Here is a 13560-nt window from a genome sequence, read left to right as displayed (position 1 = left end):
TACTTCTAACAGTTTTTTAGTGCAGTCTGTAGGATTTTCTATATATAAGATCCCATATAGGGCCAGCCCGGTGGCTCAGGCGGTTGGAGCTCCGTGCTCCTAACTCCGAAGGCTGCGGTTCGATTCCCACATGGGCCAGTGGGCTCTCAACCACAAGGTTGCCGGTTCAACTCCTCTGAATCCCGCAAGGGATGGTGGGCTCGGCCCCCTGAAACTAAGATTGAACACGGCACCTTGAGCTGAGCTGCCTCCCAGATGGCTCAGTTGGTTGGGGCGCATCCTCTCAACCACAAGGTTGCCGGTTTGACTCCCACAAGGGATGGTGGCTGCACCCCCTGCAACTAGCAATGGCAACTGGACCTGGAGCTGAGCTGCGCCCTCCACAACTAAGACTGAAAGGACAACAACTTGAAGCTAAACAGCAACCTCCACAACTAAGATTGAAAGGACAACTTGACTTGGAAAAAAAGTCCTGGAAGTACACGCTGTACCCCAATAAAGTCCTGTTCCCCTTCCCCTATAAAATCTTGAGGAAAAAAAAAAGATACCATATATAACAACATCAAAAAAACAACACTTAGGAATAAAGTTAATCAAGCAGGTGAAAGACTTGTACTCAGAAAACTGCAAAACATCTGTGAAAGAAATTTTAAAAGATTCAAATAAATGGGAAGACATACCACATCCATAGATGGAACACTTATAATTATTAAAATGCCCAAATGCCCCAAAGTGATTTACAGATTCAATGCAATCCCTATCAAAATTCCAATGGCATTTTTTATAGAAATAGAAAAAAAGAATCCTAAAATTCATTGGAGCTACAAAGACCCCAAATAGTCAAAGCAGTCTTGGGAAAGATGTCCAAAGTTGGAGGCCACATACATCATGTTTAAAAACATATTACAAAGCTATAGTCATAAAAAAACAGTGTGGTACTAGCATAAAGACAAACATAGACCAATGGAACAAAATGGAGAGCCCAGAAATAAAACCACATATATACAGCCAATAGTCTCTTCAACAAATGTGTTGGGAAAACTGGATATCTACCGGGGGTGTCAAAAAAATGTATACATGTGGACAGTTTGGTCAATGTTGCTCAAGCAGTAGTTTGCAGTAATAAGAAGTGTCTGCACAATGATGGTAACCACTTTGAGAAACTCTTGCAGTTACAGAAGTAAAACATGACTTGTATTCATCTTTTGTTATTGGTATATATTGAGTATTACAATTTTAATACAGTTTTCCCTTCTTTAAATATGTATACATTTTTTGGCACCCTCTGTCTATGAAAAAAAAATGAAATCAGATCCTTATCTTAAACCATACACAAATATCAACTCAAAGTGAATTAAAGATATAAATTACGACCTGAGACTATAAAACTCTTAGAAGAAAACATGCAGGAAAACTTCCGGGCATTGGTCCTGGCAATGATTTCTTGGATATGACACCAAAAGCACAGACAACAAAAGAAAAATAGGCAGTAGGACTAAATCAAACTTTAAAACTCTGCAAAGGAAGCAATCAACATAGTGAAAAGGCAACTTATAAAATAGAAGAAAATATTTGTAAAGGATTAATTTTCAAAATATATAATTAACTCCTATAACCAAACAGCAAAATACTAAATCAACTAAAAATGGCAAAAGATTTTGATAGACATTTATCCAAAAAACAGACATACAAATGGCCAACATGTATATGTTAAGATGCTTAACATCACTAATCATTAAGGAAATTAATATCAAAACCAACAACAATTAAAATGATCATTATACAAAACACACAAAGAAAATAACAAATGTTGGTGAAGATGTATAGAAATTGGACCCTTATTCAGTGTTGGAGGGAATGTAAAATGGTTCACCTGTTATGAAAAACAATATTCCAGTTCCTCAAAAACTTTAAAATAGAATTAGTATATGACCCAACAATCCCACTTCTGGGTATTTATCAAAAAGAATTGAAATAATGACATCAAAGGGATATTGGCACTCCCATGATAATTACACCATTATTCACAATAGTTAAGACATAGAAACAGCCTAAATGCCCAATGATGAATGAATGAATGAACAAAATATATCATATTATATAATAGAATGTTATTCATCTGTGAAAAAGAAAAAAAATCCTTTCATATGCTACAACATGGATTAAACTTGAGGACATTGTACTAAGTGAAATAAGCCAGTCATAGCAGGAGAAACTACGTTATTCCACTAATATGAGATATCTAAAGTAATCTAACTTATCAAACCAGAAAGTAGAATGGTGGTTGCCAGGGGCTGGTGGTAGGGGAAAATGATGATTTGCTATTTAATGGTTATAAAGTTTTAATCATCCAAGATGAAAAATTGTAGTTGTACAGTATTGCGCTTAGAGCTAACAATATTTTACACTTAAAAATTGTTAAGAGAGTAAATCTCATGTTGTATGTTTTCTATCATGATTTTTTTAAAATGCCATTAGGAAGGCAAAGGAAGAACATATTTCAAAAAAAAAGAGTAGATGAAAAAAAAAAGAAAAAAAATTTTTTTAAAAAAAAGTGTTGCTAATAAAAAAAAATAAAAAAACAAAAAATTCAGCTACTGCCAAGATACTTAAATAATGTAAAAAAAAAAAAAAAGTGTATGGTCAGCCATATCAAATGATACTCAAAGATTAAATAAGATGATAGATAATAAGATGATAGATAGAACATGAGTATTTGGCAAAATACTCATATAGAGTATTTGGTTAGCGTTGATTAGCAACCTTGATAAAAACAATTTTAGTGCAGTGGTACGGAAATAATGCAATTAGGGTGGGCTAGGAGGTGGACGGGAAATAACCTGAAGACAGGAGAGATATTTCCACAATTATCAAGGAAATAGTGCAATGGATAGAGAGACAGGTGTACAAAGGGGGCTTTTTTTTGTTTTATAGAGAAGTAATATTAACATATGTCTGTGTACTGACTAAAATGACTCAATAGAGGTAGAGGAAAATAATGACACAGGAGAGAAGGGATAAATTTGGGAGTAAACTTTGAGGAGACTTCAGTGAATGGTTTCCAGGCCACAAGTAGAAAAGTTGGACCTAAATATGAGTGGGTCTATGTCTTCCTCTTACCTAAAGAAAAGGCAGAAAATGCAGAAAATAGATGCAGGTGGGTTAGTGAGTTAATGGTGAGAAACAGGAAGATCTTGTCTATTTTTTTTTCTATAAAATAAGAAGTGAGGTCATAAGCTTAGAGTGAGGGTGAAAGGAGATGTTGATTTGAGGAGCAAGAAGAGGTATGAAATTATCATCTCAGAAAATAGGAAAATAAATTTAGTAGGGATGTGCAGTAAGATTCCTGGTCAGAAATTTCTAATGAATCAAAGGCATCCAGGTGTGTAATTTTTCTCCAGCAATGTTTAGCCATGGAAGTTTTCTCAGATTAGAATAGGTAGAAAATTGAGTTTAACTGAGTTGGAGTTTTTCCAGGTAAGCAGAACAAGAAAGAGTGAGACAGGAGAATTAAGGACGTTTTCAAGAATGGGACTCTAATTCTGGACCCAAGGAATTTGAGCTGATACAAAGAGAAATGAAGATATGAGGTGGTAGATAAAGACTGAACAAAACTCCATAGTTCAGCAGCGTTCCCATCAGGGAATTTTAAGGCAGGGTTTTACATCCCCTGACCACCTTTCTTTTCTGAGAAAAGCCCAGGGCAGGTCTTGGCAGGAATATGTGTAGGGCTAACTCTGAGCTAAGCTAGCCCTGGTCCGCCTTCTCCCCTTCCTCCTTCTCCTCCACCACATGGCAACAGGGAAGTATGACCTGGGACTGGCACCAAGGTAAGTTCCCATTTGCCCCTCAGAACTCCTTCAAGTGCACCTACCTCTTCACCATCCAACAAGCCAGAGGGGGGGACCAGGAAAGCCTAGCGTTCAACTAAGATTGTCATTCATCATAGTTCACTTTCCTTCATGAAATAAATTTTCTCCAAGTAAATGAAGGAACACAACCATCATTTATAATGTTGACGAAGGATAAACATGGCTGCTTCATAAAAATTAACTCACAGGAAGAATTCTTCTATGTGAAACATAATATTAGCTGGCATTAAGATATAGTGGTATAAGAGCTGTCCACTCTCAAGATCTGTAATAAAATATAGGAACACAACAAGAGCACATCTAACAAATCTTAATGGGCCATCTGTTTCAGTACCTGATCTCCCGGGGTGACTAATCCTGGCTGCTTCTCAAGAATGTTTAACCATCGCCTCCTGACCCATCTTCCTCTCTTAATAAAGGACAATAAAAGCATATGGTGCTGTGGAAAGCTTCTGGTGACAGAATTCTATCTGAACGATGGTAAATTTCTCTCTCACTTTCCTCTGCCTTCTGGAAGATATGATTTTGATACTTTTCTGTCCCCAATCTTTTGAGACTGATCCTAATCCTAATCAGAGAAGGAGAGCTAAGAGAATCTATAAGCTTCTTAAGGATATCAAATCCCACGATTTGTGTTCTAGGAGTTTCTTTTTTTTTTTTTTTCCACATATATCTTTTTTTTTTTAACATTTTTTTTTTATTAGTTTCAGGTGTACAAGACAAGGTAATACTTAGACGTTTATCATTTATATCCCTCACACTGTGAACCCCCCTCCCCCCATCCATTATCCCTCTGACCTCACACCGAGCCATCACACTATATATATAAAATTATAGTTGGCATTCATTAATGTTTAGCTTCTGGTGTACAATGCCATGGTCAGGCATCCACATTATCTCTGAGGTGGTCTCCCAAATAGGACGCATGTCCATCGGATACCCAACAAAATCTTTACAACATTATTGAATAAGTTCCCCAAATTAATTTTCAGAAAACCCTGAGGCCATCTTGTGGTTACCAGCTGCTTCCTAATCCCTTCACCTTTCCCCTTATCCCCAACCCCCCCCCCCACCCCCGCCCATCTTACAACTCTCGGTTTTTTCTTTGTGTCCTCAAAACTGTCTCTGATCAGTATCACAAATCTATAAAAAACTTACTCAACTCAACTCCAAAAAACAAACAACCCAATTAAAAAATGGGCAGAGGACTTGAGGAGACATTTTTCTAAAAAGGACATACAGAAGGCAAGAAGACATATGAAGAAATGCTCAACCTCACTAACCATCAGAGAAATGCAAATAGAAACCGCAATGAGATACCACCTCACTCCAGTCAAAATGGCTATCATCAATAAATCAACAAACAACAAATGCTGGCGCAGATGTGGAGAAAAGGGAACGCTAGTACACTGTTGGTGGGATTGCAGATTAGTGCAGCCACTATGGAAAACAGTATGGAGGTATCTCAGGAATCTGAAAATCTGAAAATGGAACTACCCTATGATCCAGTAATTCCACTCCTAGGCATCTACCCGGAGAAATCCAAAACTCCAATTCAAAAATCAGTATGCACTCCTATGTTTATTGCAGCACTATACACAATAGCTAAGACATGGAAACAACCAAAATGCCCATCGGTAGATGACTGGATTAAGAAGCTGTGGTACATTTATACAATGGAGTATTACGCAGCAATAAAGAAGAAAGAAATCTTATCATTTGCAACAACATGGATGGATCTAGAGAACATTATGTTAAGTGAAATAAGTCAGAAAGAGAAAGACAAGTACCATATGATCTCACTTATATGCGGAATCTAAAGAAAAGAACATGTGAATGAACTGATAGGAGTTTCTTGAGTGCTCATCAAGGTGACATATTTTCTGGTTTCCAAAAACTAATGCTTGTGAGTAAGAGGCAACCTTATTGGTGGTAATAGGTAAAATTTCCAGATCAACAGAGTTGACCCCTTTAACTAAAATATAATTAAAATATGTGCATGTCTGTGCATGCGTGTGTGTTTGTGTATGTGAGTGTGTATGAAATTTAATCTTTTCTTAAAGACTCAGAGCAATTACTCTACGAATGTGCTTTACAACAATAGAACTATGAGGGATTACTTAAGGTATGTCAGAATATTTGGCTCTGTTTACATTGTCTCAGGCTGCTCACTGCGAACAATATGACCCCAGCTGTATTCCTACTCTGGACCTGTCAGAAGGAAAAATTAATTAGGTATCACCCACCAGACATCTATTTACAGGAACAATCAAAGAGCTTCTTGGAAAAGAAGTTATCTTAAGAGAAAGTTGGTACATACTATGCATGCACACACGTATACACACATGCATACATACACACAGAGAGCGTTGATACTGAGAATGATGCAGAGTATAGAATAAAATCTATTTTACATACTGTCCACTGCCCAGCCCTCATACTCATACTTGAGTCTTAGAGCAAGGAGCCAACAACAAAAGAATCAATATAAATTCGAAGAGTTCTTTTGCTGACATTCATACTGGGCAAGATTGAAAGATTTTGGCAGCATTGGCAATCACTGCTCAACAGTGATGGCAGACAGGGTCAGCAGTCGCAGAACCTGACATCAGCAGCTTCCATAATTTGAACACTCATAAATAGACTGCATGGTCCAATAGAAAGAGCTTAGTCAAAGATGTATATTTAAATTTGGCTCTGTCACTTACATAAAGGATCCCCTGAGAAATACCCTAAAGCAGTGTTTCTCAAATTTTAAATGTGTATATAAATCACCTGGTGATCTTGTTAAAATGCAGATTATGCTTAAATCATTCTGAGGGTAGGGTCTGATATGCTGCATTTCTACCAAGCTTCCATGTACACTGATGCCGCTGGTCCCTGGACCAACCTGGAGAGGCAAGGCCTTAAAATATTATTGCCAGAACATGTGAAAAGCACGTGTGTACATGAGAAAACATTCTGTGAACAGTAAAATGGCATAAGTATTACTTTGTGTTGATTAATGATATATTGTTGGAGATTCTGTTCAACTCATTAAGAAAAAGTCCTAGTAGAATAAATAATGTTCTCGATTTTCTTCAATTTTTCCTCTTTAGCAAAATCGAAAATAAAAATGGGAATTGGAAAGGCAACACAAAAAAGAATTTCATCCTAAACAATTTTATTGCTTTTTCATTGCTTGAAATATTAACTTCCATATCACTATCTTAACTAAAAAGATGGAAATAACCCCTGCTTTGTTAAAGAAATTTGTACAATTAGACCCAGTCCCAGATTTGTCTTATAGATTGTCTTATCCCAATCAAAACAGAAATAGTAAATGACACGGAAAAAGGAGACAGTTGGCTCTAGGAACACTGGCAACAACAAGATGAGATTGCTGAGAGGGAAGAAATCAAAAACTAATAAAAGCAGACACAAGAACACAGAAATCAGAGCTGCATGAACATCTAGTTCCTGAAGTAAAACTGTTTTTTCATTGGTGTTGCATTTTCTGTAAGAAATGAACAAAATTGACAGGTACAATTATTGATTTCTAAAGCATTTCTGTGTTCTTTATCTAAAGTGTAATCAACAATTCCTGTTCAAGTGTCAGTTCACAAATTGGCTGCGGTACAGGGAGGGCAAGGAGAGATTGAAGAAAGAGGCAGGCCACACCTGATTGGTAGGTGCAGGTTTAATAAGCAAGGGAATTTACAGAAGAGGCTTGTCTTGGATGACCACAAGATAAGATCTCCACACCAGCCTGCCAGATTCTCAAAAATTTGTATAGAGGTCTTAACTGGGTCCAATCACATATACCGTCTGGATGGCCTCAACAACACATTGCTTTCTCAAGGCTATGTCCTTGAAAACGGCTATGGCTGTGGGAACGTGGACAAGACGTACATTCCAAAGATGGACAGAAGGTAAGAAGTTTCCAATTGCCTGGGTCCAGCTTAAGGGTCAACCAGCGGTCACATCCTCTCAGTGAACTCCTCCACCATCAAAAAATATACACTCTCTGAGATTCCAGTCCCACAAGATTTTGGCCAATCTTTCATTGTTACATGGTCATTTACTGTACTAGGCGCAGAAGAGTTTCATCACATATCAGAAATTGCATAGCTGATCGCTCCCATGGAATAGATACCCTTCCTGATCATTTAGGTTTGGGACAGAATGACTCCATGTCATAGATCACCAAGATGGTCACCAAGATCACCAACACCTGATCCAGATAAAGCAACAGCTTGCTTACCCCTATGATGGATCTCTTTACAATGATTCTGGAGACACCATGATTATAGAATTAAAAACTCTGCTTTAAAGATGCCAGGAATTCATCAGACTCACCTTCCCCTGAATTTTATACTTTGTCTTCCTGCTTCCATCCTGTCTATGTTCTCTCATCTGCGTGTGGTGAGAGGAAACACCATTCATAATCCAAAATGCCAGGGTATTGATAAACAAACATGTATGAATGAAAACACAGTTTGGTGTCATCAGAGAGAGGAAGAAATGATAAATTACACTGAAATCTGAGTAACCATCAATGTATTCTGAAAGTACCACTCCTTTGAAAGATAAATTGAAAGTAAAACTACTAATATCAATTATTAATTTAATTCCTTAGGCCAGTCAATACCAAATCATGAGGCCATTTAAAAGCAGAACGGCCACTGAGTGATTTGGTTCTGAATGCATTCAAGATGCAGATACTGACAAATGTTTAGAGATAACAGAAGTGCACTTATGGTGGGGAATATCACACACCTGCAGGTTGTTCTTTTCGCTGGCCCTGGGTAAAATGGTTTACCTTCCCCAAGTGGGTGGCCTTGCAATTAGGCAGTTCTTCACTCTCCAGTTGCGTCACCTAAGAAAACCTGAAGCTTTGAGGATGACCTAGCAGTGGGTCCCTTCCACAAGAACACTTGTGTGGTGCATCAGGAGTGGTTTTAAATGGTGGAGATAATTACTTAATTCAAGCTGTAGCAACTGGCCAAGTAAACATGTAGCAGCCAGGAAGCTATTAGCATGATTTTAAGGCAATTATTCCATTAGTGTTTAATAGTCTCCAATTAGTCTTCTCTGACTATCAAAGTTTAAATGTCTTTTTTTCCTCCAAAAATTTTCACAGTTCAGTAATATAGAAAGGTACCAAAATCCATTTTTAAACCTGGATCTACATATATGGATCTACCAAATCTACATTACAGAGTCATGGGGGAATTCAGGGGTGTAGATTTGGAGAAATAGGATTTCTTTTTCCCTCAGAAGTATTAGGGGTGAGCATGGGAGGCTTTGCAGGGGATCCACTTAGTATAATACTAAGAGGGGTTAGAAAAGCAGTGGAAATTCCTACTGCATCCAGTGCCATCATCTTTATGTCTCTACTCTAAGACTACCAGAATACGAAAGTCTCTGACCTCAGGTTTCCAATTTGTTCCATGGGGAGAAAAGGAAAATTGCCCTGTTCCTGCTAATGCACATGTCCTTGTCCCTTCAACCTGGTAGTACTTGTTGCTGCTGAATTATCCAGATAAGACTCCAAAGCATCACCCCCAAAAAACAAAATTCCTAAGATATCTTCCCTAAGGACCCCTTTAGGGGTCAGATCACTGAACTGGTAAGTCATTTGCCTTCACTGAGCTGCAATTTTTATGTTTGTGAAATGGAGTTAATAGTACCAGCAACGTCTGCTTCACGAGGTATGGGAAGGACTATGTGATCCGGTGTATATAATAGGGCTTCGAAAAGTAAACTATGACAGAAATAGAAGATAGATTCAATCAGGGTATCATACCATTCCTCAGAACTAGCAATGTGAACTTAGCCTTTTAACCTCCCTGTGTCTCTGAGCTTATCAGAAGGCTGGCATTGGCGTCCTTGCCTTTCTTACCTTCTCAGCTCACAGAAATGTCAGGGGAGACCATGTGAAAGTGACTTTAAAAACCATCCAAAAAGAAAGGGGAAAAAAGAGAATAGGAGCGGCTGTGGAAGTGAGAATGGAATTCTGCCAACAAAGTTGTGTACTTTCTACTGTCTCCTTCAAAAGAGCAATCCCCAGGCTCAGCCAGGTAGCAGGGTAAATGTAGAGTAGAGAAGCGGGGTTGTTCTTTTCCTTGGAGATACCTGGGCTCTTGGGAAGCTACCTCTTGAAGACCGGCAAAAGGAGACAAATCCTTCCCTTCCAAGGTTGGAGCTTAGAATGTAGTCTGTGCCCATAAGGGCCACCAAACATCCACTTGACTAAGGACCATTGATTTGAGTTACTGATCAATTCCAGCGCAGCTGGTTAGAGCCCCTTGGGATTTTCAAGAGAACCCTTCTTCTGCTTTTTTTTTTTTTTTTTTAATGTAATTACGTTTCCCACAAAGGCTGAGAGAGGGCGCTGGATGGGGCAAATCAAGAGGAGGTAGACCAGAAGTTTGAACTTAATAACCGGGTTCAGCTAGGGGCAAGGGTGGACTACCCGTCGGTCATTTGCCCTTTGTCCGAGTTCTGCAAGGATCAGGTGTCTGCTCCCTCAACCCAAGTGAAAAGTCAAATTGGTAACGAAGCATGGCCGTGTCCCGGCTGTGACCGTGGTACTCTGTCCTGAAACGTCCTTTCTCATACACACGAGCGAGGGGCTGCTGAGCGCACCCGCCCCAGAACCTGCCCGGTCCTCTCCAAGGCGCGCTCACTATCCTGAAGCCTCTGGATGCCTCGCGTCCCTCACTCCTCTTACTCGTTTTGCCCAGGCTTGCTTCCTTCCAGGCTGTCTGGTCACCGTTGCAACCACCTTTTCCCTATGGTTTGCCTGTGAATCCCACCCCTCCGCACCTCATCACGCAGGTTCCCCTGCCCGAATTCTGTCCCGAGCAACAAACGCACCTTCCGCAAGGGTTCGTTTTCCTGACCCCGCGCTATTCGTTGCTGGCAGCACTTGGACCAGAATCCAGGCAGTGGCCACCCGGCCAGGCCCTCCGGGTCCACGCAGACCACGAAACGGCGCCCTCCGTCCCTCGGCCCCTTCGTCTCCCCGTCAAGGGCAGCGATCGCGCCGCTGCCGGTCCCTCAACTTTCATCACTCTTGGGGAAGCGCTTTGTCTCTTTAAAGGAGACTGAGGACGTACATCAACTGGAGTAGGTTCAAACCGAGATATCTACGAAACTCGCTGGATGCCGTGACTGGGATGGAATGGGAGGTCCAAGCGCTGGAGCTGAGCCCTTAGGACACCAGCTCGCGCTCTCCGCGCACGGTCCCCACAGAGACCCAGAAGCCCTCCACCCCATAAGTCTGCGGAGCAAACCGCGGGAGGGGGCACCAGGCTCCATCCTAGAGCCAAGCTTTCCCCCTGCCCCAGCCCTGTCACAGAGCCTGCTTCAGAAGCCCATGACAAGCAGTCACCTTGACTCCCCGCGCCACGGTCCCCAGAGGTATGGAAAAGGCCAGAAGGCCCGAGGCTTCCAGGCACGCGCTCGCCTGGCCCGAGACCCACCCCTGAAGACGAGTTTCCCTCCTGCGGGCATCGTGGCAAGTTACCACTTAGAGGTAGATAAAGCAGGGCGGGGCGGGTGGAGCGGGACCCGAGCGCCGGGTCTGCTGCCTCTGCGCGCCTACCTGGGATGGCTAAATTGGTGAGGGGAATGCTGTGGATGCTCTCCGGTAGAGTTGCCATCCAGTCGGCGAATTTCAGCTCGTTCTTCCCTTGAGACGAGGCCATCGTGCCGGTGGGCGTGCAGCGCGCTGGTCCCCGCACTCCTCGGGCCGGATGGCAGGCTGCTGCCGCTAATCCAATGTTTGCTCCAGCCGCGCTAGAGTTTACACTCTGCTCTGCGCCACACCCACAGGATGGCGCAGACATACGCTAATTTTAATAATTATTCAAAACAGCCCATGCTCCCGTAGTGCCTCCGCCAGACTCCACCGGAGCTTTTGTTCCTGACGTCCGCGCGGAGATTTTTCCTCTCCCCCCTCCCTCCCCGACTCCCGCCTCCTGTCTGATCCGTCCTATGCGTCTCTGCCTTCTCTCGCCGTTCTGCAGCTCTCTTTGGCTTCTTCTTATTATTCATTTTTAATTATTATTAAATTTGGTTCCCTCAGCTGCTTTGTCCATGGTCTTGCTCGGCCCTTTGACGTGACTACCTAGTCTTGTTTGTGTAAAAGACAGTCTAGTCTTGGGGTTGAACCTAAAATCTTAGTAGACTTTGGGATGCTATCACCTCCTGGAGGGCAGACTCTCACAAACTGGCTTTCAGGACTTCACCTTCCTACCAAAGAGCTTTCCTTTTTTGTAAGCTACAACAGGTTATGTTTTTCCCCAGCTGGAGCCCACAGGTCTGTTTGTAACAAAATGGTCGTCTTCACTCAGTACTTTGCCTAATTTTTGGAGTAGTTGACAAGTGTTCTGTCAGCAAAAAGCAGTCAATATACCAGACGGTTCCTACTTAATCCCTTGCATTCTGTTCCAGATATGTCAAGGTAAAGAAGCACTTCAATCCCCTTCATTTTGCAGATCCTGAGAAATCTATGTTATTTCTACAGAGAAAGCTGCCTGTGTTCTCTCTGTGCCATTTTCATGGCACTCAGGATCTAAGATCAAACTTTGATGCTAGAAGAAATTCACATTTCCTAGTGACATGCTGTAATTATTACCAGTAGCATCTGGTGGAATTTATTTGGCACCATTCAAAATGATCTATGTGATTGTCTGAATTTTCATTCCTTGGCAGACTAGAAAGACACGTTTCTCTCAAGAGAAATTACTCGTTGAGCCTCCAAAGAACTGTCTTGGTCCACCTGCTCTCAGATGAGAAAGAGGAGAGAAATCGAGTCTCACAAATGTGATGAGTCCAGGGGTGGCCCGAGTAGGAATGAAAAGTGATGGACTGAAAATGTGCTGGGTCTTTGCAACCCAGAGAATGTAGATGCAGTAATGGTACCCCTGTCCTTTGGTCCAGTGGTGATAAATCCTTTTCCTAAAGTAAGTGCTATTGGGTTGGGGAAAAGAAAACCAAGGTAGGAGAGAGAACTGTAAAGCATGGGAATGATTATTTCATTTCAGAAAACCACATAGCATTAAAAACAACTAAGGCTTGCCTATTGTACAAGGATGCAGAGCCCAAAGAATGTTACAGACGGAGCCCCATGGGAAAGATGGCGAGAGAATGCCTTATCCTTATGATCACATTCTCCATGCTCTCGCAGAATCAAGTCTCAGCTTCAAGACGACTTGGTAGGGTTACTTTAAGAATGAGAGAGATGTATTGGGATTTTTTTCCCCCAATGCAAATCTAAATACTCTTGCTAGCCTAGTGGAATGCACATATCCTTTGATGAGAGTGAGAATTTAGCTTGCCACAGTATTCTTGGTCAAGAGACCTACAAATACTACCCTTCTGGCTACTGTTGGTGCACTGTGGGCATCACAGGAGGGCAATGAGAGCTCAGATCTGGGAATCAGCTGCTCTGTCTCTGAGGACTTTGGGCAAGTCTAGTTTCTCTCAACCCTAGCTGTTTCCATTATAAAATGGTGACAGTAACTCAGAGATTTGCAGTGAAGCCTCCAGGAAAGAATGTATAGGAAAGAGCTTTGTTATCAGCAAAGCATCATACAAAATGTGAGATTCATGTTGATTAAAACAATAGCATATGTGTATTTCCCTCTCTTTTCCTGTTTTATTCTTATAAAACATTCATTTTTCAAGAAGATGAAGT

The 13560-nt window shown here is 41.2% G+C and overlaps 1 protein-coding gene across 1 annotated transcript in view; it reads right to left on the bottom strand.

Moving 5' to 3' along the window:
* PLCXD3 (phosphatidylinositol specific phospholipase C X domain containing 3) overlaps positions 1-11821 on the bottom strand; it is a 145925-nt gene extending 134104 nt beyond the window's left edge. The window contains exon 1 of the mRNA XM_081054459.1: positions 11464-11821. Within this exon, the coding sequence (XP_080910585.1) occupies positions 11464-11707 (244 nt within the window). The 5' untranslated portion in view covers positions 11708-11821. The remainder of the gene's footprint in view (positions 1-11463) is intronic.
* Positions 11822-13560: the final 1739 nt, after the last annotated feature.

This window comes from Rhinolophus hipposideros (assembly GCF_964194185.1).
Source record: "Rhinolophus hipposideros genome assembly, chromosome: 7".
Taxonomy (NCBI): Eukaryota; Metazoa; Chordata; class Mammalia; order Chiroptera; family Rhinolophidae; genus Rhinolophus; species Rhinolophus hipposideros.
Note: the sequence above shows the minus strand (reverse complement) of the source record. Positions and strands in the feature narration are given on the sequence as shown.